The 25592-nt window shown below is 37.7% G+C and overlaps 1 protein-coding gene across 1 annotated transcript in view; it reads left to right on the top strand.

The window, feature by feature from the left end:
- SLCO6A1 (solute carrier organic anion transporter family member 6A1) overlaps positions 1-25592 on the top strand; it is a 174697-nt gene that overhangs the window by 39299 nt on the left and 109806 nt on the right. Inside the window, exon 7 of the mRNA XM_063087614.1 lies at positions 13821-13965. Within this exon, the coding sequence (XP_062943684.1) occupies positions 13821-13965 (145 nt within the window). The remainder of the gene's footprint in view (positions 1-13820; positions 13966-25592) is intronic.

Here is a 25592-nt window from a genome sequence, read left to right as displayed (position 1 = left end):
TTTTTAAAATTTATTTTAATTTTTTTTTACATTCTTTGATGTTGTGGAGCAGTTGGGAGGAGGAGCAGAGGGGAAGTGAGAAAGAAACAGGGTGGGAAAAGGAGGAAGGGGGAGGGGTGGGATTGAGGTCTGTGGCACCCACCTCATTCATGCAGGGGAGACCAGAGGGCTTCCTGTTGTGTCTTGGTCATTGTTGGTCTGGGTGCAGATGTCAGGGGGGGCATGGCTGAAGCCCTTGCTCCAGCACTGCCCCAGCTCAGGAGCCCAGGGTGCTTCTTACAGCAGTTTGGTCATCACTGGGCTGGTTGCAGGTGTCACAGGCCATGGCTGAGGGTCCCAGCTCTCCCTCCTCCCTGGCTTGGTAGCCCAGGGGACTTCTGGTCCTTCTAGGTTTTATAAGTGTTCTTTGGTGATGTGAGACCTTTACTAGTTAATATCAAACTTTGTCTCTGGTCTATGGGTACTTTGTTTTTTCTTTCAGTTCTGTGTTGGATTATTTGCTGTTCCTACCACTTAAACTCTGCACTGGAACTAATTTGTTGTTCTTTGCTTACTTCTAAAATGGGGGAACTTCCTGTGGAGACCAGAACTTGAGCTCTGGGGTTGAGCTAAATTTCTGCTTTGCTGCTGATTACCTGTGGAAGGCTTTTGGTGCAGCTCAGGATTTAATGGTTGACTTTATAGGTACTTCCGGCTCTCCTGAGATCCAGTGCACCTGGGTTGTGTAGAATCTGGTCTGGGCCTAAGTCTTTTTCAGCAAACTAAACCCCCTGTAGTTCTATATTCCTGACCATTCTCCACTGAGTGGTACTGCACTGACTGGGGGGCAGATCATCTATCCTTACTGTGCCCCAGTATTGTCCTGGTGGGCCCATCTCCCCCACTACCTGCACTCCAAACACTTCCCATGGGTCAGGCCATGCACCGGTCTCTTGTCCCTTGTGATGGCTCACCAGCCTTTGAGTGGTTCCTTTTTTTCAGTTGTTCTGGCTCCTCACTCCTGCATGGGTCCACGGGAACCCTATTAGTGGTCTTGTTGGCCTGGGGGCCACCAAGGCCTTCTTCTCTCTGCCAGCTCCAAGCAACTTCATCTGAAGGGCACAGCTGCAGCTTTTGCCAGCTCCTGCTCTTTGTGCTCACCAGCACAAGCCTTGAAGCAGCTAGGATTCAAAATGGTGGGAGTGGTTCTTTCTTTCTCTCATTGTGGCTTCTCCTGCCTTCATGTACTCTGTAGGTCTCTGCTCCTCTTTCCCTGAGCTGTAGCAGCCACAGCTTGGCTGTTGTTGCTTTTTAATAGTTGTAAATTGGTTGATTTGTGGGAGATGGTGATGCTGGGGACCGTCTATTCTGCCATCTTGACTGGGAGCCTTACACAACATTATTAACCCAACTTGACATAATGGACATTTGTGGAACATTTTACCCCAAACAGCAGAATAGAAATTCTTTTTAAGCACACATGGCATATTCCCTAGGATAGATCATATGTTAGGCCATTAAATAAGCCTCAATAAATTTCAAAAAGATTGAAATCATACAAAATATATTGTCTGACCTCAATAGAATTAAATTAGAATGGGTGGAGCAAGATGGCCAGCTAGAAGGACCTACTGCTTGTCTCCCCCTCAAAGATAAAGAAAACAATGAATACACAACTACGATGAAAATAACTAAAGGAGAGATCTGGAATACATCAAAGGAGTAGCACAGACACTTTTGAGTGCAGAAACTCAGGATAGCCATATAAAGAATGGGAGAAAATTCCTGGCTTCTACCATCCTTTCCCCTGGTTGTGAACAGCAGGGACCCAGGAGGGGTTTCTGCCTACAGGAGAGAGAGGAGTGAACACGGCATCGTGGGCCTAGCAGGCCAAACCACAGGGAGTTCTGCTGCCCTTGTGGGTAGCATGCCAGTGTGAGGATTTGCTGGGAACCCATGTGACTGCATTGATCTGGGGAAGGAGTTTACATTGAATCACCCCACCCCCTGGGTCCCAGGCTGCTGAAGCAGTCACCATTATGGGACAGGAGCCAACACCTGGGTGCATTTGGCCTTGTGACCCAATAGCCCTGGAGGTTCCAGAGCTCTGAGGCCCCATTATCACCTGCACCTGAGTACACATGGCATCTTGCATCTTGGGAACAGGCAGTTCAGTGCAGCGAGGAGTCACCCTCAGGAGAGAGGGGGTCAGGATGCATACTTTCCAGATTCAAAAAGCTAACTGATCTGGGCTTTGGCCACTGCCAGGCCCCACCTTCTTTGGTGAAGCACTATTACAATTCTCGCAACTGCATAGTCACTCTGTGGCCCTGCCAGATAGGTGCAGATGTGTGTACCCTAGTGGGGAGGCAGTGGAGGACTCACACACCTCTCTCAGGGGCATAGACCTCCACCAGTAGTGCCAGTGAGTCCACCACGGCTGCTCACCCCGAGGGACCCAGAATCTCTTTTAAAGGCATAGTGGCATGCAATTTCCAGAGCCTGAGAGCCAGACAAGCAAGGCTTACTGCCACTGCTGGCGGCCCCACTTTCTTCAGTGAATCATCCTTGCAACAATCACAGCCATGCTGAGTCATTACTTGGCTCAAGCAGACCTGTGTAGACCCATATACCCCAGTGGGGAGGATGTGAAGGTCCCGCATGCCTCCCTCAGGGGACTAGACCCCCACTTGCAGCATCAGTGAGCCTGTCTAGGGCTGGCAGCCCAAACAGGGGAACCGAAAAGGGATTCAGCATCTCTCTTGAGGGCATGATGGCCCACCCACAGCCCAAGCACCCTTGTGAAGTGTAGCCCACCTCAACTGAGGAGATTCAGAGTGACCCAGTGTCTAGCCAGTGTCATGTCCATGACCTCAGTGGCCTCTCCCAGAGAGTTCCACTTAAGTGGAGCAGGTGCAGAGAACCCTAGCATCTCTCTCAGTGGTGCAGGGCTTCACACGAACCACAGCAACCTACTGAGAGTGGCCAACTCTAGTTGAGGAGCCACAGAGACCCAATATATCTCTTGGGGGCATAGCATCCCACCTACGACCACAGTGACCTTGCCCAGACTAGCCCACTTCAACAGTGGTGCCGCAGAGCAACTCGGTGTCCCTCTTGAGGATGCAGGGACCTACCCACAAACCGAGAGACCTCACACAGAGCAACCTATTTCAATAGTGAAATTGCAGAGCACCCCAGAATCTCTCCTGGGTACACAGGATCCTTGCCCAGTGTTGCCCACTTCAGCTGCAGAGTGCCCTAACACCCCTTTTGGGTGTAGAAGTTCCAGCCAGAAGCCCCAGTGACTCTACTGGGTTGCCCACTCTAGCTGAAGAACTGCTGAGCACCTCATTGTCTCCCTCAAAGTCCAAGATACTAAACTTGATCCCGAGAAATCCCACTCAAGGTCACCCATTTAAGCTGATGAGCTGCAGAGAACTTCAGTGCATCTATCAGGGACACCAGATCCTGGGTGGGGCACCAGTGATCCTTTCAGGGTCACCTACTTGAGCCAGGGAGTGACAAGGCACCCCAACAGGGCTCAAGACCTTACCGGCAACCATGACAACCCAGCCTAGTGTCTCTCACTTCAGCAAGGAACTGCCAAGTGCCCTAGCACTTGGGCAATGGAGACTTAGAACAGTGCCTGAAATATAGTAATACAATATTACTGTATAAGTCATTGTTATATTTATTTTTTCTTATTCATCTCCTGTTTTTGTGTAGTCAATGTACTAGGCATTGAGGATGCAATTGTAACTAACACCCATGTTTTTATGGAGCTTATATTCTTGTGTGGCTCTCAGATTTTAAAAAAAATACAAGCAAACATTAGAACAGCTGGTTAACAATTGAGCAGAGACAGGGTCAGTGAATGAGAGCACAGGAATTGTCTGGACAAATTAGTCTCTTTACTAGAGTGACTGAAATTCTTGTCTTGTACAGTGGCCTGAGAATTTTGGAGTATAGAAGCCCAGCTAGTTAACCTTCTATGGCCATTTGCCTCATCTTAGATGGAGAACAATTCCATCTTTAAAGAGATATTTTGAAATTCATTCAGTACTTTGGGAAAAAATTCTGCAGTTAAAGATATGTTTTAATATTTATGTAAGCATAAAAACATTTAAGGAGGGATTGTGGGAAGATGGTGGACTAGAGGAACCCAGGATGTGTTCTTCCTCTAGAAGAAAGCCAGAACAGGTCCACTGCTACCACCACCACACTCACCAGTGACATTATCTGGACCCAGAATCGTAGCCCACCTTCTCACAGTGAGTTTTGCCTTTTCCCATGCTGCTGCTACCTGCAGCATCGCTCCAGCTGCTGCCACTGCTGGTAAACATCCACACAGGTGCTGTAGGGCTGACCAGATCAACCAACCACACACAGGATCCCTGCCCATGTTGCCTCATCAGTCAGCTCGGTTGTGTGTGAGACCACTGCCGCTCAGTGCAGCGGCCATTGCCAATGGCCATCCAAACCATAGTACCAGCCAGACCAGCTGCACGTGGGACCCCACCCAAACTGCCTCAGCAGTCAGCCCAGCTACACATGGGGCCATAGTCATGTGCAGTGCAGCTACCACCACCATAGCCATCGGACCAGCCAGATCAGTTGGGCGTGGGACCCCCTGCCAACACTGAAGCAGTACCCAGCCCAGCTGGTTGTGGGACCTTCTGCCACTGCCACCTGCAACACACTTCTTCAGCTGTCCATGCTACTGCTGCACCGGTCAGACCAGCAATGACTGGGATCCCTGCCCACACCACTGCACTAGCAAGCCCCCAAGGTGTGTGTGGGAATCCCTGCTGATGCTGAAGCAGTAGCCATCCCAGCTGGGTATGGGAACCTGGCTGCTACCACTTTCACTGCTTCTCCCGTGGCTGCCACTGCCAGCAGCCATACACACCACTACCAGTGCTGCTGCACCAGACAGACTGGCCATGAGCTGGACCCACTGCTGCCACTATGCATTGATACAAGGGTCAGAAATGGAGCCAAGAGAAAGAGGTAAGCCAGCACAGACCCATGCCCCAGTGGCTAAATCCCCAGGAGGAATTATACCCTGTGCAGTGAGCACACCTGCCTTGACCCAGGGAGAGACACACTCAGAGAACATGGAGAGTACAGAAACCCAGGATAGCCAAATAGTGTACAGAAGAAAATTCCCAGCCACCACCAACCCATCCCCCAAACAAAAGAAGCAGGAACCTAGGAGAAGCCTTGGCTTATGGGAATGAGGAAAGAGAAACCTTGCCCAGGGTCAACCATACAAGCTGAGGAAATCCAGTATACCCCAGTGAACCCATCAGAGTCATGGAACAATAGATGCGTAGCCAACAAGTCCACGTAGGGTCACTCACCCAAGCCAAAGAGTGACAAGGAACCCAGGCACTTTATCCAAGACATTGAGTGCTCACCCACATCCCAACACAGTGTCACTAAACTCAGTAAGAAATCACTAAGTGCACCAGTGTGTGCACCATGGAGGCACTCACACACAGCTCTGACATTGAATATGGCAGAAGTACCCACACAAAGACTACACTACTATGTTTACCTGTAACAAATACTAAAATACCCTACTCAATATATAGCACACATCTATAGGAAGAAATCTCTCCTCAAAGCCCACTCCAGAGTAATAGAAGAAGCAATTGCTCTAAAGGGTGACTAGACATTAATGTAAAGAGACTAGACATATGACAAAACAAGGAAATATGACACCACCAAAATAATACAATAATTCTCAAGTACCAGACCCCATAGAGCAGGAAACCCTTGAAATGTCTGAAAAATAATTCTGAGTAACAGTCTCAAACAAACTCATTGAGATATAAGAAGACTCACTTGGACAACAAAATGAAATGAGAAAAACAATCCAGGACTTGAAGGATGAAATTTAAAGAAATAAATATCTTAAAAAAGAATCTAGCAGAACTGGAGCTGAAAGACTCAATCAATGAAATAAATACTACAATTGAGAGTGTAAGCAGCAAGCTAGAGCAAGTGGAAGAAGGAATTTCTGATCTTGAAGACAGTCTTTTCAAAATAACCCAAGCAGGGGAAAAAAAAAAAAGAAAATCTAAGAGAGCTAGCAGACCACCTTAAGCACACAAACACTCAATTCATGGGTGTTCAGGAGGGGGAAGAGAAAGGAAAAGGCATTGAAAACATATTCAAATGTATTCAATGAAATATTAGTGGAAAACTTCCCAGGTATTGATAGAGATATGGACTTCCTGGTCTAACAGGCTCAAAGGTCCCCAAGAAGATTCAATCCAAAAAGGTCCTCTCTGAGACACATTGTAATCAAACTGTTAAAAGTCAAAGACAAATACAGAATTCTAAAAACAGCAAGAGAAAACTGTCAAGTTACCTATAAGGAAGTCCTAATTAGAGTAACAGTAGAGTTCTCAACAGAAACTCTATAGGACAGAAAAAAATGGGATGATATATTCAAAGCACTAAAAGAAAAAAACTGCCAACTAAGAATACTATATACAACAAGGCTGTCCTTCAGAAATGAAGGGGAAATAGTATTTCCCAGACAAACAAAAGCTGCAGGAGTTCACTACCACACAACCAGCTCTAAAAGAAATCTTTGAGGGATTTCTGCACCAGGAACCTCGAAAATGATAATCACCACCATAAATACACAAGAATGAATGAACACCACTAGTAGAGCAGATATGCAAATGAGAAAGAGAAAGAAACCACACCATATCATGTCCAAAAACCAATGAACACTGAAGGCAAGCAAAGGGGAAGAAAGGAACAAAAGATATTTAAATGAGCCATACAAAAATCAATTAAATGTCAGGCATAAGACAGTACCTTTTAATAACTACCCTAAAGGTAAATGGATTAAATTCCTCATTCAAAAGACAGTCTAATTGATTGGGTTAAAAAGCTAGACCCAACTATATGCTGTCTACAAGAGACTCACCTCACCCATAAAGACACACACACAGACTTATAGTGAAGGGATGGAAAAAGATATACCATGCAAATGGAAACCAAAAACAAGCAGGAGTAGCTGTTCTTATAACAGATAAAATAGACTTTTAGCCAAAAACCATAAAAAGAGACAAAGAAGGCCATTATATAAAGATAATGGGATCTAGCCATCAAGAAGACATAACAATCATAAATAGATATGCACCCAGATAAATAAACTGGATAAACCAGATATATAAAGCAAGGAGTATTAGAACTAAAGAAAGGGATAGACCCCAATATGATAACAGTTGGGGACTTGAACGCTCCTCTCTAAGCATTAGAGAGATAATCTAGGCAACAAATCAACAGAGGAACAGTGGATTTAAACTACATTTTAGACCAATTGGACTAGACATATATCTACAGAACATTTCATCCAACAACTACAGAATACACATTCTTCTTATCAGCATATGTAACATTATCTAGGACAGACCACAACTTAGGTCACAAATCAAGTCTCAACAAATTTTATAAAATTACATACCATGATCAAGTGGGACTCATTCCAGGAATGCAAGGATGGTTCAACATATGCAAGTCAATAAATGTGATACACCATCAACAAAATCAAGGACAAAAGCCATATAATCATCTCAATAAACACAGAAAAAGCATTTGACAAAATTAAACATCCCTTCATAATAAAGACTTTCAGCATTAGGTATAGAGGGAAAGTATTTCAACATAATAAAAGTCATCTACAACAAACCCACTGTTGAAAGGATGATAAGAACAGGAACAAGACAAGAATTCCCATTCTCACCACTCTATTTATCATTGTATTGGAAGTACTAGCCAGAGCAGTCAACCAAGATTAAAAAAAAAAAAATAAAGGGCATCCAGATTGGAAAAGGTGAAGTCAAACTGCCCCTGTTTTCAGATGACATGATCCTATAAACAGAAAAATCTAGAGATTCTGCAAAAAAACTCTTAGAGCTGATAAATGATTCTGGTAAAGTTGCAGGATACAAACCAGCACACAAAAATCAGTAGTGCTTTTATGCTCCAACAACAAACTAGCAGAAAATGAAATCAAGAAAGCAAGCCTATTTACAATAGTAACCCACCAAACAAACAAACAACCCCCCAAAAAACCCCTAGGAATCAATTTAACCAAGGAGATAAAATATCTCTACAATAACTACAAATCACTGCTGAAAGAAATTAAAGAGGACACGAAAAGATGGAAAGATATGCCATGCTCTTGGACTGGAAGAATTAACATTGTGAAAATGTCCAAACTACCCAAAGCAATCTACAGGTTCAATGCAATCTCCATCAGAATACCAATGGTATTCTTCACAGAACAGAAAAAACAATCCTAATATTCATATAGAACAACAAAAGATGTTGAATAACTAAAGCTATTCTGAGCCAAAAAAAAAAAAAAAAAAAAAAATAGAGCCAGAGGCATAACACTCCCTTACTTCAAACTATATTACAAAGCTATAGTAATCAAAAATCATGGTACTGGCATAAAAACAGACACTTGGACCAATAGAACAGAATAGAGAACCCAGAAATTAACCCACATACTTACAGCCAACTGATCTTTGACAAAGGCAACACGAACATACACTGGGGAAAAGACTTCCTTTTTAATAAATGGTGCTGGGAAAATAGAAATCCACATGTAGAAGAATGAAACTAAACCCATACCTCTTGCCATATACCAAAATCAACTCAAAATGGATTAAAGACTTAAATATAGGACCTGAAAGTATAAAACTACTAAAAGAAAACACAGGGGAAACACTCAGGAGGCAGGACTAGGCAAAGACTTTATGAATAGAACCCTAAAAGCATAGGCAATAAAAGAAAAAGTAAAGAAATGGGATTATATCAAACTAAAAAGCTTCTGTACAACAGAAAAAACAATTAACAGAGTGGAAAAACAACCAACAGAATGGGAGAAAAAATTTCCAAACTTTGCATCTGACGGTTGCATAGAACTATCTGCTACTATGCAGCACTAATTAAATTTTTCCCTGTGTATATTAGCACCTACCAGAATTGAGCATGAGTTCATTACATGAAATTATTTAGATGCTTATATTTATATCTGGCCTTCCTCTTTGCCCTCCATATTTATATCTAAGAAAAGGGATGGATTTTTTTTTTTAAATAAGAAAACCTAGACATATATATTGGAAGGGAATCTATGGTATTCTTAGTGTTTGCTATGCTTACAGTTTCTTTCTGAATAAAGTTCCTGCAGTCCCTTTCTGAATAAACTTCCCAGAAGTGTTTCCTTGTGCATTAGTTGCCATGCACTGTATCATCAAGTCCAAGTGTCCTAGCCAAAACTAGGTCTGGGTTCATCACTTGAACCCAAGAGAGCAATCTTTAGATTTCCCCCCAAGCCTAGTAAATACCCTAACTCAAGAACAATGTCCAATAGGGATACTTTGCTGGAGAGTAACTAACTAATCTAGTCAGTTCCTCTTTCTTGGGAGAGTATAGACAGGAGGAAGAGAGGGAAATTCAAACAACACAGCTTTGTTAAATTGACAGAGAAAATGAAAGAGTAAAGGCCATGAGGAGAAATAAATGTGGGGAAAACAGCCAGTAGCTGTAGGAGTCCATTTTTGTGTTGCTATAACAGAATACCTGAGAGTGGGTTATTTATAAAGAGAAAAGGTTTATTTGGCTCATGATTCTGGGACAGCTGCATCTGGTGCAGGCTTCAAGCTGCTTCTACTCATGGTAGAAAGTGTCAGGGCAGCCAGCAGGTACAGGCAGATCATGTGGTGAGAGGAAGAAAGAGAGAGCTATCTCCTCTCTCCCTCTCCTTTTAAAGCCTCAGAACCATGCCCATGACCACCATTAAGCTGTCGATGGATTAATCCATTTATTTGGGCATGGTACTCACAGTCTATTCACCTCTTCAAGACCCCACCTTTCAATTATCCATAATAGGATTTCCCACCCTCTCAACACTATCACAGTGGGGAATAAGTTTTGGGGGGACATTAAATCCATAGCAGTAGCTAAAACAGAAGTAGATGAATGTACAATAAGCTGACAGAAAGAACCTGAATAGCTAGGTGTTTGAAGCAATGAAAACAAAGCAATGGAACACGTACTGTTGTATGGACAAGATAAGCTGCCATCTTATTCTGAATGATATCCATTTTATGAGTGCTGAATTGTTTAGCTACTGAGAAAGTATTGACTTTCTTACTTTCCTGTATAACACTATGATAAATTATCAAGTCAATTAACCGGAGTCTGTTTGTTTTTATCTGAAAGAGCCTAAACACAAAAATTGTCCACTGCAGTGATTCTCGGTGTGGTTCTCAGACCAACATCACCTGCACCACCTGGAAATTTGTTAGAAATGCAAATTCTTAGTCCTTACTCCAGACCTACTGAATCAGAAACTCTGCACAAGCCATCTGTGTTTTACACCCTGCACATTATTCAAGGCATAGTAAAGTTTCTAAACAACAATCTAGTGCAATCCTCTCATTTTATAAATTATGAAACCAATGTGTGTCCTCTACTGGGCTCCTATTATGTACCAGAAATTGTACATATATTCAATTTTCAGAACCACCCAAAATATAGATATTATTGTTTTATTTTACAGAAGATGATTAAAGAGAATGAGTAACTTTTCCAAAGACATGTATGCTAAATATACACACGCACACACACGCGCGTGCACGCACACACACACACACACACTCATATGTATACATACAGGTGGCTGAATTGAGGTTAAGAGTATAATATCTGTTCTATGTTACTCTAAAACCATTGATCTGTTTACTACAGTATAATATTTCCTAATAAGTAGATATGGAGAGAGAGTAATTTTCTTATCATTGCTCTGAAAATCAGTTGCAGAACCAAGAAAAAATTAGATTTTTCTGTCCCTTGTTCTGCCTTTTGCAGTTAGTACAGACTGACATTTTCATATAAAATAATAGAATATGACTATAACTGTCATTGCAGTGAGAACTGTGCTTCATATTCAGTCCTCAATAATTTTTTTAATGAGTGAATAAATAAATATTTGTGCACTGGAAGGGCCTACAAAATAGCTATTATCCACTAATTAAATTATATCTAAATGAACAGCATAAAATAAATAAATATAAAATAAACAAAGATGAAACAAAAATAAAACAACTAAACTATTAGAATAAATACAAATATTCAAGAAAAATAATCTACATTTAAAATTAGATAATAAAGTAAAAAGTAATCACAAAAGTAAATAATTCAAGAACTCATTTAACAGAGATGCTCAAGAACTTCGTGAAAAAATTTAAAACTCTACAACAGTATTAAGAAAGACTGAATAAATTGAAAGATGTACCATGTTAATGGATGAAATGACAATCTTCATATATGTGATTTCTTTCTCAAATAATCTATGAATTCAAAGCAAGTATAATCAATAGTATGGCAATATTTTTTTTTTAAGTAAATTACAAATTGATTCTAAAATTTACATTTGAGAATAAGGGCATGGATGGCTAAAACAAAGAGCATGGGGGTCTAGTACACATTAAGACAGGCTACAAAAACCATAGCTGTAAAAACAGAATAGCATTTCCTCCGTACGGATAAATAGACCAGTGTAACAGAATAGAGAACTCAGCAACAGATTATACATAGGAACTTACTATGTGATAGAAGAGTCACTGCAAGGGTAATTGCTCAGTTGATGTGATGGCAAATTTGGTTCTCTATTTGTGAAAAATGAAGTTGGATTTCTACCTCATATTATGTACAAAGGTGATTTCCACGTTAATAAAATGTGATTCGATTAACAGTTAAAGTTAAAAATGAAAGAATATTTTTATGACAGAGAGGTGGAAAAATGTTTTTTAAACAAGATTGCAACAGTATAAAACATGAAGTGAAAATTTATGGATTAGATTATATCAAGCCAAGGATTTCTATTTTATGAAGGAAACTGTAGACAACATTAATAGGTGGGTAACTGATATCTAAATTCAAGTGATTAATATTTAGAATAAATAAGGAATTCTTGGAAAATCTACGCAAAAATTTCAGGAAGCCTAATAGAAATAAGAATAGGCAGTTCACGCACACGGAAAAAGGATCCCAAATAGCTAAGAATTATGTGAAGAAATGCTCAGTTACATTTGAAATTAGAGAAATACAAAATAAAGCATTATGGTACTACTTTATGTTTGTCAGCTTGGCAAAATTTTGAAAGCCAGCTAATAATATCAAGTGTTTGTGGTTATGTGCGGTGTACCAATTTTCTATTGCTGCATGACAAACCACCCTGAATTTAGTGGCTTAAAATAATAGAAAATCTATTTTGCTCATGAATATGCAATTTGGGCAGGGCTTGCTCCTCTCAGAGTGGTCAAAGTCTGGAGGATGGAATCACCTGAAGGCTTGTTTACTCAAATATTAGCTTTTGTTACTGGCTGTTTGCTAGAACATCCACACATGACCTCTCCATCTGGCCTGTGCTTTCTTACAACATGGTGACCGAGTTTGAAGGCAAGCATTCTGAGAGAGTGAGAGATCCCAGAGGAAGCCACATTAACATTTTATGACCCAGCTTCAGAAGACATGCAGCATCACTTGCTATGTTGAGGCCTTTTCAAGTTTATGACTCTTGATGGTCGAATTGCATAGTTCTGGAAGGACATGCTAAACCAGAGAAATTAGTCTGATGCATGTTAAAAAGTATAAGCTGCTACATGAAGGGAACTCTCTTACATTGTGGTGGTGGTGTAACCTGATAGATTCTGGAGAAGAACCTGGAGAAATAGTAGACTAAAGTATGCTAAATCCCAATGCCCGAGCAATCCCTTTCTAGGATATATACTTTCTGAGACACTCTATCATAGGACCTCGAGGGTACATAGGCTGAGATGTTTGATGTAGCCTTCTTCGTGACAGTAGGGAGTTGAAGGCAATCTAAATATTATTTAATTCTATGGGAATGAATAAATGTGGTGAAATCACACTATGTAATATTTAGCACTCAGAAGCTGAATTAGATGAATATACAGACTATCTTTAAATGTAACAACAGTGTTTAGGGAGAGAAAAAATATTTAATTAAAAAGCATATAAACAAAAACAGGACTAAATATTTTCTAAACTAAACTAAATATTTAATATGTTAAATATACATAACCAAAGGAATACAGAAATTAGTCTGAAAGTTAAAATTTTAATCTAATTTACTGTCATGTTACTTACTCTGTACATAGTATAATAGTATGATAGATAATGTTCAAACATCACATCCTAATAAAGCTTCCAAATAAGTTTGCCAAGTTTACTAAAATGAGAATTTAAATAACTTTGTACTTTATGTAGGTGGAATTCCAGGAGTAAAACGTAATAGAATCTTGATTGCAATCCTAGTGATTTTCCTTGAGTGTTTGTGATTTCAAACCACAAAGTGATTTTCTTTGTTTTATGTTTTAATTAAATAAAAAGACTTACTAAGAAAATACAGAAGTAAAGGGAAAATATAGATACCTGGTTAATGACATCTTTTTTCCTCTAATCTTTCCAACAAACTGCCAGGCCCATAAATAAATGGTATAGGTGTTATGAAGAGCAAATTAAAATAAAAATGGTCAAACACTACCTATCTTTTATGAAATGTATATATGTGTATATTGGTGAACTGTAGGTTTCTGTTTGGATATATATTATATACATGTATATATATATACATACACATATACACACATATATATTTTTCAGTTTAGATTGGGTAAGGTAAATTTTGTAGATTGATTATTAACATATGAATGGATATGTCTATCCCTTTTCATGAAGCGAACTGACATAATTGATATGTAACATTTCTATTTCAGGTTCTGAGTAACAATCAAGTATTTGTTTGCCTAGCGATGTCCAAAGCTACGGAATATTTAGTTATTGTTGGAGCTTCTGAAGTTTTGCCTAAATATATAGAAAATCAATTTATGTTAACACCCAATATGGCAACTGCACTCGCAGGTAGTCTTTCTTCTCTTTGTGCCATTTCAAAAATTTTGTATAAAGTTTTTGCATATGTCTTTATGAAATATTTAAAATAAACAGAAAATATAAGGAGTAATATACATAAGTATTATTTGATCAAGTTTTAAAAATAGCACTTTGCCATCATTGCATCAATATTTTTTAACACTTAAAAGCTTGTAAGCACTTTTATATCCCTCCCTGATCCCATTTCTCTTCCTCCCTCCTTTTAGGTAACCACACTCCTGATGTTAGAGTGTAGCCTTCCCACACATGTTTGCACATCTTTACTGCTTATGTGTCTGTCTATGTACAATCTCTTTCTGAAATTTATGCATCATTTCCTACATATTCTTGTGCTACTTCTTTTATCAAATTATATTCTTCAGACTCATGTTGATCTATGTTTAGTGCATTTTAATCGTGCTATAGGAATATATTTTACGAATATACCATCATTAATTTATCCTTTATCATACTAGTGGATGTGGAGTTACCTCCAACTTTTTTTCTTCCAAACAATGCAGTAATGAATAGGCTTATTGATATCTCCTTATGTATATCTGTAAAAGTTGACCTAGATTTAGGCATTGAAGGGGAATTGCTACTGTGTACATCGTCACTTCTACTAGATACTGAGAATGAGTTCTCCAGAAGAGGTAGCAAATGGAATTAATTGTTTTATGGTTCTAACATTAATAGAAAAGTAGTAAATATGATCACTTATTTTAGGCTGTAAAAAGTCAAGGTTGCATCCTGTAACTTTTAGAGTAACCAATGAAGGAATAGTGAAAGATTATATTCATATGAAAAATGTGATTAATAATAATAAAAAAAGAAAGCAAGAAATGAAAGAAAGAAGGAATATAAAACACGTGTGCTAAATAGAAAACAAATGTTAAGATGTGCAGAAACCTTGACTCTAAGCCTATTCTTAAGTAGATTTTTCAATAGACAGCACATCATCATCAGAATGCAAATTGTCCCAAAAGCCATAATATGACACAGATGAGTTTTCAGGGTCATAATGACAAATTTTTCCATGAGTACACCACATTGTTGGCCACTGTGATTAATATAACTAACAGAGGTCGGGGCTAAATCCATTCAATTTTTTTCTTACAGTATTAAATTAAGGCTAATATCAATGAATTCTAAGCCACAGGATGAGGCCCCTGGCAGTGCTGACCTCAACCACACACTCACAGTCCTAGACTCAGCCAGCTGAACAAATCCTTTAGCCCATCAAGGTCTATCTTTAAAAATAAAGTGGCTTTCTCCTTAACGTTTCTGTATTGACTTAACCTGAGGTATTAATCCAGGCCTAATGGAAGGTATTAGCAATTGCATATTCTTGGCCTGCAAGGATGAAATTTTGGGCAATTCTGTCACTCATAACAATGCTGATCAGTGACTGAAACTGACCAGAGTGTTTTCCAGGGATGAGGTGGTATCCTTGCTTATTTCAACTAAAGTCAGGGGCAGATTTTGCGCTACCTTTTCTAACTGGATAACTCTCATTGTATAAATAACCGTCCTCAGGTTGCGATAAATAATGTCACTAATCTCTCCAAGAAGCTCCTCTGAGTAACCAACAGTAACTTCACAGCCTTCTAAGGGCTATATGATCTACTGGTGTTGTTTCTTTAAACACTTGATGATCCCTTATGACCACCCCTATGTTCTTGACTATACCATTTCCATTTGACAAGTAAGCATTCTCAAACAAGTAAGCAATTCTCAAATAGTTGTGAGTCTGATTTGGTCCGTCCTCAAACGAGAATATCAGTTTGTAGAGTCACAAGACCTGTATGAGTCAGGGCTTTGGTTTTGACAAGTGGAGAGTAGTAAGCTAAATGTTGCTTTTCAAATAGTAGCTGTTTTAAGGAGTCAATGAGTCCTATACCCCAAGGGGTGTTTCTGAGTGGAGGCTGACTCCCTTTTCCAGAGGCTCCAGTCCACAAAATGATCAGTCATTGAGATTTATAACTCAAAAGAGTCATTAAATTTGTGGCACCTAAAACTAGAATGTATGCCACAGCTTGCTGATCAGCTTCAATGCAGGTTTGTGAGTGATACTCACAATGGTTTAGCTGACGTAAAAGACCATGCATATAGAATACCAAAGTAAAGCATTTACTGCCTAATACCCAGAGTCCAATGTGATGCTAAGCTGACTTTTGGTTGGAGAGATGGTAGATAATAGTTTTTCCTTGACTGTCAGAGAGATTGAGCATTGTGAATTTGTCTACATACTGCCCCCAAAACTTAGTGAGCATTCTTCTGGATTTTGTTGGGCTGTATCAGTTACCCTTGTTGGTAAAGATGTGATAATACCAAAGTCAGAGCCATTGAGTCTGAGGCTTCTGACCCTCCAGTCAATTAAATATCATCTATCAGTGGAAGGTTTGGGCATCAGAGGTTAGTGGTACTCTCACTAAATCTTGACGCATCCCCTAGTAGCAAATGGCAGGGGAGGTTAGGCTCCCCAGAAAATACTGCAAATGTACATTTGTGGCCTTGTGGCATGAATGAGAATTGGTCTTTGCCCTTGAATGACAATGGGATACAAAAGAAGGCTTTGGAAATGTTAAAGACAGCATTTTGTAGTGCCATCAGTCTGTGAAGTAGATTTGATTACATCACAATATCTGGAACAGCCAGGACTATAGGAGCAACAACTGAATTCAGCTGTGGTTAATCCACCATGTATTTCTAGCTCCTGATAACCTTTTTCAATGACCATAATGTCTGTTGAACTGAGATATCACATCTCTTACTGCCCCTGCTGCCTTTTAAGTCCCTACTTAAAGCCAGGACTTTCCTTTCTCCTCCTGGGATTCTATGTTGTTTCTGTTAGATCTCACAAAAGGAGACAGGGAGACACTTAAGGTAGAAATTTATGTGTTCCACTATCACTGCTGGAGTTTAGGAGTGTTCATGGTATAAGCTTGTAAAGTATAAATACCAATTATAAATTAGAAATTAAAGCCATAGCATCAGTATATTGAAGGCACAACACAAGTACATTGAAATTGTCCAAAGTTCCACCCACAAAGTCACTTTACCTTCTTTTGAAGGGCAGTGAGAGTCCAAATTTTACTCATTGCCTCATCTATGGTTTTACACAGAAATTTGTCTGTCTTAGAAAATGTTTCTACGAGGATCACAGCACAGCTAGCTACCTTATAACAGTCAGGAACCACTGCAAAAACTCTGAAGTCTTTTATTATTGTCTTAGAATGGATCCAAGGTTAGCATGATGGACTGCCCAGCTATTGCCATGTCATTTAAACAAGGAATTATGTACTCCACTTCTTTATCTCCAAAGCAAATCAGCTAAAGTTCTGGTGATTCACCTAGTCTCTGTCCATAGTGGTTATAAATTTCCCTTATTTCACACTGAGTATAGTTGCACATCTCCATAACTGTTGTTTGAAGGTAGAAGGAATCTTCTGTATAACCAGGATGAACCTTAGTAGTAGTTGTCACAGTGGGGCAGATCTGAGGCTAATGGCCAATTTGGTAATAAAGTGCCCTTGCCTAGGGGAGAGTTAATAAGAACTGTGGCACCTTTTGTGGAGCTGCTCTTAAACCTACTTCAGCGTGCACCTACAGAAAGCCATGTCTCTGTCAGCATCCCATCTTTGTTGCCAGAATTGCTAAGATCTGTGAGGGGGTTTGAATTTCACCATATTTGCAAGCTAACAAGTTAACCTACTTTAGTTGCATGGTTGCTGGAAGAAGACACAAAACTCCTTGGTCAGAGATGAAAGTTTATAACTCACAGCAATAGAAGCAGCTATTTTGTGTGTTTCTCTGTATGTGCATGTGTTTCTGCCAGTTTTCTGAGCCCCAATTTTCACAGGGTGATGTTAAGAAAGGTCAGGTGACATCTGCACACAAACTGAGTCGCATTACACAAAAGCAACCCTGAGCTTAGGGAACCTAAATCTTATATAACGGGGAGTAATTATGCCTGTTGTGTCTTTTGCCTCAGAGGGAGACAGGATTACACTTGATAGCAAGCATGTCTTTCCTTAGCCCCAGAGGGGACACTATCTTTGTCTTCCAAAATTGTAAGCAAACTTGACCTCTGTTCTCAAGAGAGATACTATCTCCATTATCCAAGGCTGTTCACTACTCAAATATCCTTGAAAAGATATAATGAGCAGTCAGTGCTTCTGCTTGCAGTATATAAAGAAAGATAGAGACCCAGGGAGAATTTTCACCAAATAAATATATTACCAGTTATAAATACATGTAAATAAAGATTGTCAGTTTGAGAGAAAAGTTCAAAATATGTTACCAACAAGAGGAACTCCTTAAATATGGGGACATGCAGAGATTTAAAGTAAAAGGATGAAAAAAGGATGGAAACACTAACCAAAAGCAAAGCTGGTGTAACTAGTAATTTTAAAGTTGTATTATTTAAAGCAAGGGGCATTACTCGTTATAAAGATAAATCATTTATAATGAGAGAGGAGTTAACCAGTGAGATATGGCATACAATTATATGGGGGACTTCAAAAATTTCCTGGAAAAATGCAAGTAAAAGATAATAATAAAAAATGTAAACTTTATTTCTCAACATAAGCTCCATCAAGTTCAAGACACTTTTGTAGGGATATAGTTCTTTGGTCCATCCCTAAAGAACTGAGGGTCCTGGGAATTTAACTATATCAATGCAGTCTTTTTTACATTATTAATTGAAGAAAAATGGGTGTCCTTTAAAGATTTGTTTTAAATTAGGAAACAAAAAGAAGTCAGAAGGAGCCAAATCAGTACTGTAAGATGGGTGCCTAATGATTTCCCATAGAAGCTCTCACAAAATTGCCCTTGTTTGATGAGAGGAATGAGCAGGAGAATTTTCATGGTGTAAAAGAACTTTCTGGTGATGCTTTCCTGGACAGGGTTTTTTTTTTTTTTTCTCTCTTTTTCTGCTAAAGCTTTGACTAACTTTCTCAAAACACTCTTGTAATAAGCAGATGTTATCATTCCTTGGTCCTCTAGAAGATCAAGTAAAATGCCTTGAGCATCCCCCAGACTGTTGTCGTGACCTTTGCTCTTGACTAGTTCATTTTTGCTTTAACTGGACCAATTCTACCTCTGGGTAGCCATAGCTTTGATTGTGTCTTGTGTTCAGGATCATACTGGTAAAGCCATATTTCATCCCATATTAAATTTTTCAAAGAAATGCTTTGGGATATTGATCCCACTTGTTTAAGATTTCACTGTAAAGCTGCTCTCTGCAGCTGATCTGGGTGCAACAGTTTTGGTACCCAGTGAGCAGAAAGTTTGCTCAAGTGTAATTTTTCAGCCAGAATTGTGTAAGCCGAGTCAATCAAGATGTTTATAGTATTGGCTCAAATTAGATCCTGTTTAGAAATGTCATAACAATACTTAAAAATGATAATGTATCATAAACAAGTATGATTAAGTCCAGCAATACAATGCTGATTTAGTACTAGAAATCAATTGATAATTAGATTTCACTTCATGAATAGCAGGAAAAAGAAGAAAAATCATGTGATCATCTTAATGAGAAAAAATCGGGAACAATATCCAAATCTATTTCTAATTTTAAAAAGTAAAAATTCTTAACAAATAGAAATAGAAAAGAACTCAAATTTGATGGCAAGAAAAAAATAATAAAACCATAGCAAACAGAATACTTAATGATGAAATATTGAAATTTGGTTCATGACTATGATGTACAATATTATCATTTCTATTAAGCATTGCACTGGAAGTACTAATCAGTACAATAAGGCAAGAAAAAGAAATGAAATTTATTAGTGCTGGAAAAAAAGAAATAAAACTCTTATTAGAAACTGAAGACATGATTAAGTTTTAAAAAGTCTGATAGAATCTATAGAAAAAGGAGAATTAAACAATGAATTTAATAAGGTTGCTAGGAAAAAAGTCAATATGCAAATGTCAGTTGTATTTCTATATATCTACAACAAAAAAAATGAAAAACATAATTTTAAAAATACCATTTTATTTATGCAGAAATACAAATAATTAAGTATATGTCTACTAGAAGACATGGAAGATCTCTGAGGAGTTAAAACATTTATGAAAGAAAACTTAAAAGACTTTAATGCATGGGGGATATATTGCAGTTATTGATCAAAAGACAACATTTTAAGATATCAGCTCTTTTCAAATTGATTCAGTATAATCTGAATCAAAACCTTGACATATTTTTTAGTAGTAGTTTTTGTTGTTTGATTGAAATTGAAAAAAATTGATACTGTTTGTATGGAAATGTAAGTCCCAAAATAGTTGTGCCAGTTTTAGAGAAGACCAAATTTGTAGGACTTATATACTGGATTTCAAGACTTATTTCAGTTACTATTACTGTAAAGTATTACCATAAAACTTAGTGGGTTTTTGAAAAAGTTATGTTATTTATTTAATTACAAATCTAAAATTTGGGTAAAACTCAGTAGGGCCAGCTTATTTCTTTTATATGTGGCACAAGCATGGGAAGTTTAACTGGGTTTTGGAAGATCTATTCTCAAGGTGACTCACTCTCATTGCTGGGAAATTGTGCTTGTTGGCTAGAGACAGGGCTACGGGCCTGAGTTCTCTTTACATGGACCTCTTCGTAGGCTGCTTGCTCCCATCATGGTGGCTTGAGGAGCCCAGAAAGCAAAAGTATAAGCCATTTTTATAATCTAACCTTGCATGTTATAGAGTTCCATTGCCAAAGGCCTGACTAGGTTCAAGAAGGAAGAACACAGGCCTACCCACTCAATGTAATGAGTTCCAAGGTCACATGCCTATGAAAAGAGATAATGTTTTAGACATCTTTGGAAAATACAGTTTGCTAGAATATCTATTATAAAGCTAAAGTAATTAAGATAGTGTGACTGGTGTAAAGATAAACAAACATCAGTGGCACAGAGTAGAGGGCCCCATAGTTAAGGTCACCTTATTGGGGGCAAAGGTAACACTGCAGTACAGTGATAGTGGGTCAATTTGATATCCTTATTTTAAAATGTAAAGTTTTACTTCTACCTCACAACATATACAGATACCAGTTCTAGATGGATTGTAGATACAAATGTGAATGGTAAAACAATAAAACATTTTAAAATATGGCATAGGAAAATACCTTCATGGCCTTGGAGAAGACAGAGATTTCTTAAACAAGACACAAATCACATAACCATAAAGGGAAAAAATGATAAGTGGTATTACATTAAGATAAAAATCTCTTGTTGATCAAATAGCATGTGTGTGAAAATGCAAACAATACAATCTCCTCAGATATAGAAATATTCTACAAAGGACCTGTAGACAGAATATGTAAAAATATCTGGCAATAATGAAAAGGCAGGTAATCCAATTTAAAAAATGGACAAAAAGCTCGAACAGGCACTCTACAAAAGATGATATAAATTGGCCATTATTCTTATGAAGATGTGCTCACCTTCATTAGTTTTCAGAGAAAAGCACATTAAAACCATAGTGCAATACTGCTACCTATTCCCTAGAATGGCTAAAATGAAAAAGAGAGATACATGTTGGCATGAGTGTGCAGCAATTGGCATTTTATCCACTGCTGGTAAGAGCATAAATTAGTTTAACCATTTTGCAAATCCTTTGGACAGTACCACAAAATCTGAACATATACATATCCCCTTACCAAGAAATTTCACTCCTAGTTATATATCCAATATAAATTCTGCTCTGAAGGCTATACTCAGCATAGATGCAGATGTTTACAAAAAGACATGTACATGAATTTTTATAGTAGTAGCACTCTTCACAACAATATAGTGAATAAATAAGTTGGCATATATGCATCACTAGAATACTATTCAGCAACGAGAAGTCACAATCGAAGTTTTGTTACATAAAAAAATAGCTGAATTTTTCAAACATCATGTTGAACCAAAGGAACCACAATGTATTATGCATACTTCATGATCTATTTTAAAAATAAAATCCTAAGTTCATGAAAGAGCCCCAGGATTTCTGTTAATGTTTATTTTTTGACCTGGGTGGTGGTTATATAGGTATGTTCACTTTGAAAATTCATCAGTATGTACAGTTATGATTCCTGTACTTTTATGTACACCATTAACATATTTACATTAAAAGTTGATTGGAAGTTCTGTGCCTTGTTGGATTTTCAACTCTGTTGTCTTGTATTTAAGGTGGGCTTTCAAGGACTCAACTATTTAATTGTTGAACCCCCAGTGTTCAGTATTTTCCACTTTTCTCTTGAGACAGTTTTCTCAGTTACAATTCCTACAGTCTTCTGCCTGGGGCAGTAACCCTGACTGCCAGTATTTTCTTAGCTGAGATGGATAAGAAATCTATGTTCTCAGTTTCCTGATCAAAGATATGCATGATTTTACCAAATGTACAGTTGTCTGGTTCAAACTCCAAATAAACCTAAGGTCTTCTGCTGGGGAGTAGAGTGGCAGTCATATGACATATGGGTGGAAATGAGAAATGAGGATCAAACATTTTGTACAGACTACCATCCAATCCTCTTGTTTTTAATTCTACCTCATCCTTGCTTTCATTGATATCTAGTGCCCCTAATGTCTGAGATTTTAGGATAAAATGTGGTTTGCTTTTTCCTGACTTCCTTACTTGCAGCTTTATTGCTCACCCATGTGAAGTCTCCTGATTCAGTTCCAATTCACAAATTTTCTTGGAAAATATTGCTCCCACTCTACTTGTCCTTTTTTGCTTTCTAATAAATTATTTTGTCTATAAATGTCAACCTTTTATACACACTCATGTGTTTATTCTGTGCCCAGATGCTGTTCAAGCATTTAAATATTAACTCATTTAATTCTCCTAACAACTTTATGATGGAGGTATCATTATTTAAAGATTTTATTTAGTAGCATCCTACACTTTTAGATATAATTATTGTAATTATTTTAGTTAGTATTCAATTCTAAGTATCTTTAATTCTCATAATCATAGTATTCTTTAAGCCATGAATTGAGAAGAGATTTTGAGTTTCTAAAATATATGCTTATGTTTCTCTTTTAAAATAAGTGATCATTCAAATCTGTTAAAGCTTTCTATATCTGTGATAGTGTTGTAAGATAAGTTTCTATTCCTGAGAAAGCTGAGTTAAAATACTCTGTTTATAGATTTTAAATTTTCCCTTTGAAATCTGGACAGTTTTTATATGATATGTTTTATACACTGTCACTAGATATAATTTATGATATACAATATTGTGGTTCATATTTTGTCACTATTTTATTTTCAATCTTTCCTTTTAAAAAATATCCAACTTGATTTTTTAAAAAAAATAGTTGAGCTTTGTTCATTTACCATTATTAGGAATTCTGATATATTTAAATAATATTTAGCTTCTTATATGTATTTTTTGTTTACTACACTTTACACTTTTATTCTGCTTCTGTTCCTCTCCCTGTCCTTCCCCCATCCTGTCTTCTCTTAATGTACTAATTTTTTGTTCATTCTTTCCCCTTTGGTTGATTTAGGAGATTTTCACTATCCACTGGCAGTTCACTACTCTCACTCCTCAGTATTGTGTGTAGGTGTGTGTATGTGTTTGGCCTATTTTATTAATTTTATATTTTTTGAAACACTAGCTTTGCAAGTAATGTGTTGTTCTCTAGTAGCTTTTACAATTTTTGCTTTATTCTTGATATTATGCAATTTTCCTACCTTATTTCCTTACGTGTAAAGATGAATTTTTAAAAATACTTCTTAGTAGTTGCAGTGTATTTTTATTTCCAGGACTAATATTTCTTAAATTGTGTAAATTTCTCATCAGCTGTAATTTTTCAAATATTTATTTTCCGGTATTCTTTCCATTATATTTTACTTAACTGTTATAAAACGTTTTCTGGATCCTATTATTCTGTTCGCATTATATATATATATATTTTTAAAAACTACTTTAAAGAAATAGTTTTATATTTACAGAAATATTTTGAAGAGAGTACAGAGAGTTCCCACATACTGCACACTCAGTTTCTCCTTTTATTTATGTTAATATGATAGATTTGTTGCAATTAGTGAACCAATATTAAAGCATTATTACTAACTAAAGTCAATAGTTAATTCAGATTTTCTCATTTTTACCTAATGTCTTTTTCTGTTCCAGGAACTTATTCAAATATTCAAGATACCACATTATATTTAATTGTCATGTCTCCTTAGTCTCCTATTGGCTGTGACATTTTCTCAGTTTTTCCTTTTTTGTGTGTCCTTACAGTTTTGATGACTAGTGCTCAGGTATTTTGTAGGATGTTTCTCTGTCAGAAAATGTCTGATGTGTTTATCATAATTAGACTGGGGTTATGGGTATTGGAAGGAAGACCAGAGAAGTAAAGTGCCATTTTCATCACATCACGTCAAAAGGGACATACCTACCACATGACTGACTATTTTTAAATTTGACCTTGGTCACCTGGCTGAGGTAGTGTTTGCCAGGTGTTTTCACTGTACTCATTGTCTTTTAACTGCATATTTTGATAATTCTTCTTTTATTCTTTTTTTATTATATACTGTGTGAATAACACAGTGCCAATTCATTAATTTACTTTCAACTGCTTCTAGTCTAAAGATTATTCTGAGATTTGAATTTTTATTTCAATGATTATATTATTAATATCCAGATCTTCTTTCATTATTTTTTTAATCTGTGTGTTTTAATCCTTTCTCTTTTTATTTTTTCTTCTTCATTTATGGCACATTTCATTTTTCTGTCATTTATCTTTTTGAGCATTCTAAAATTGCTTCTTTTCAAGTCTTTGTCAGGAGCTTCTATTATATAAATTTAATCTGATGCCAATGGGGTTTTTTTTGTTTTTGTCTTATATTTCTCTTGCTGTATTCTTATTTAAGTCTACCCTTGCTATATATTTAGGATAGAGGTGATTGCAACAATGTATGAATTTACTGTGCTAGCTTCATTTGATTACTTTCTATCTACATTTCTTATTTTCCTCTGTATTAGTTTGTTTCTTTTATAACAGAAATACCTGCAATTGGGTAATTTGTAAAGAAATAATATTTATTACTCACAGTTTCAGAGGCTGGGAGGTCCAAAATCTAGGGAACACATCTAGTGAGGGCCTTGTTGGTGGTGACAGCAATGCAGGATCCCACACATGGCAGATGGTGGAGCTCGAGAGGGAGAAAGCTTCTCACGAGTTCTCCTTTTAAAGCCATCAGACCATGCCCATGACCAACATTAAACCATCAATAGATTAATCCACTCACAATGGTCCTCACAGTCTGATCACCACTTAAAGGCCCCACCTTTCAATTACCGTAACAAGATTTCCAACCCTCTTAACACTGTCACAATGGGGATTAAGTCTCAGTTAGCTCTGGGGGGACATCCAATCCACAGCATCCCTCTCGTCCTTTTTCTCCTCCTTTCTCTTCTTCTTGTGCTTGTCTCTTTGTCATCCCTCATGCTTGAACAGGAAATCATGTCTTTTTTTTTCAAATATAAAACAATTGTTTACTATATGCCAGATACTATGCGAAACTTGTAACATGAATTATCCCAACTAATCCTCATGACAATCCCACAAGCCAGGTATCATTATTTCCCCAGTTTAACAAGTAAGGAAATGGTGTCTAAGGTTATACAG

Source organism: Cynocephalus volans, chromosome 2 (genome assembly GCF_027409185.1).
Source record: "Cynocephalus volans isolate mCynVol1 chromosome 2, mCynVol1.pri, whole genome shotgun sequence".
NCBI classification, from domain to species: domain Eukaryota; kingdom Metazoa; phylum Chordata; class Mammalia; order Dermoptera; family Cynocephalidae; genus Cynocephalus; species Cynocephalus volans.
Note: the sequence above shows the minus strand (reverse complement) of the source record. Positions and strands in the feature narration are given on the sequence as shown.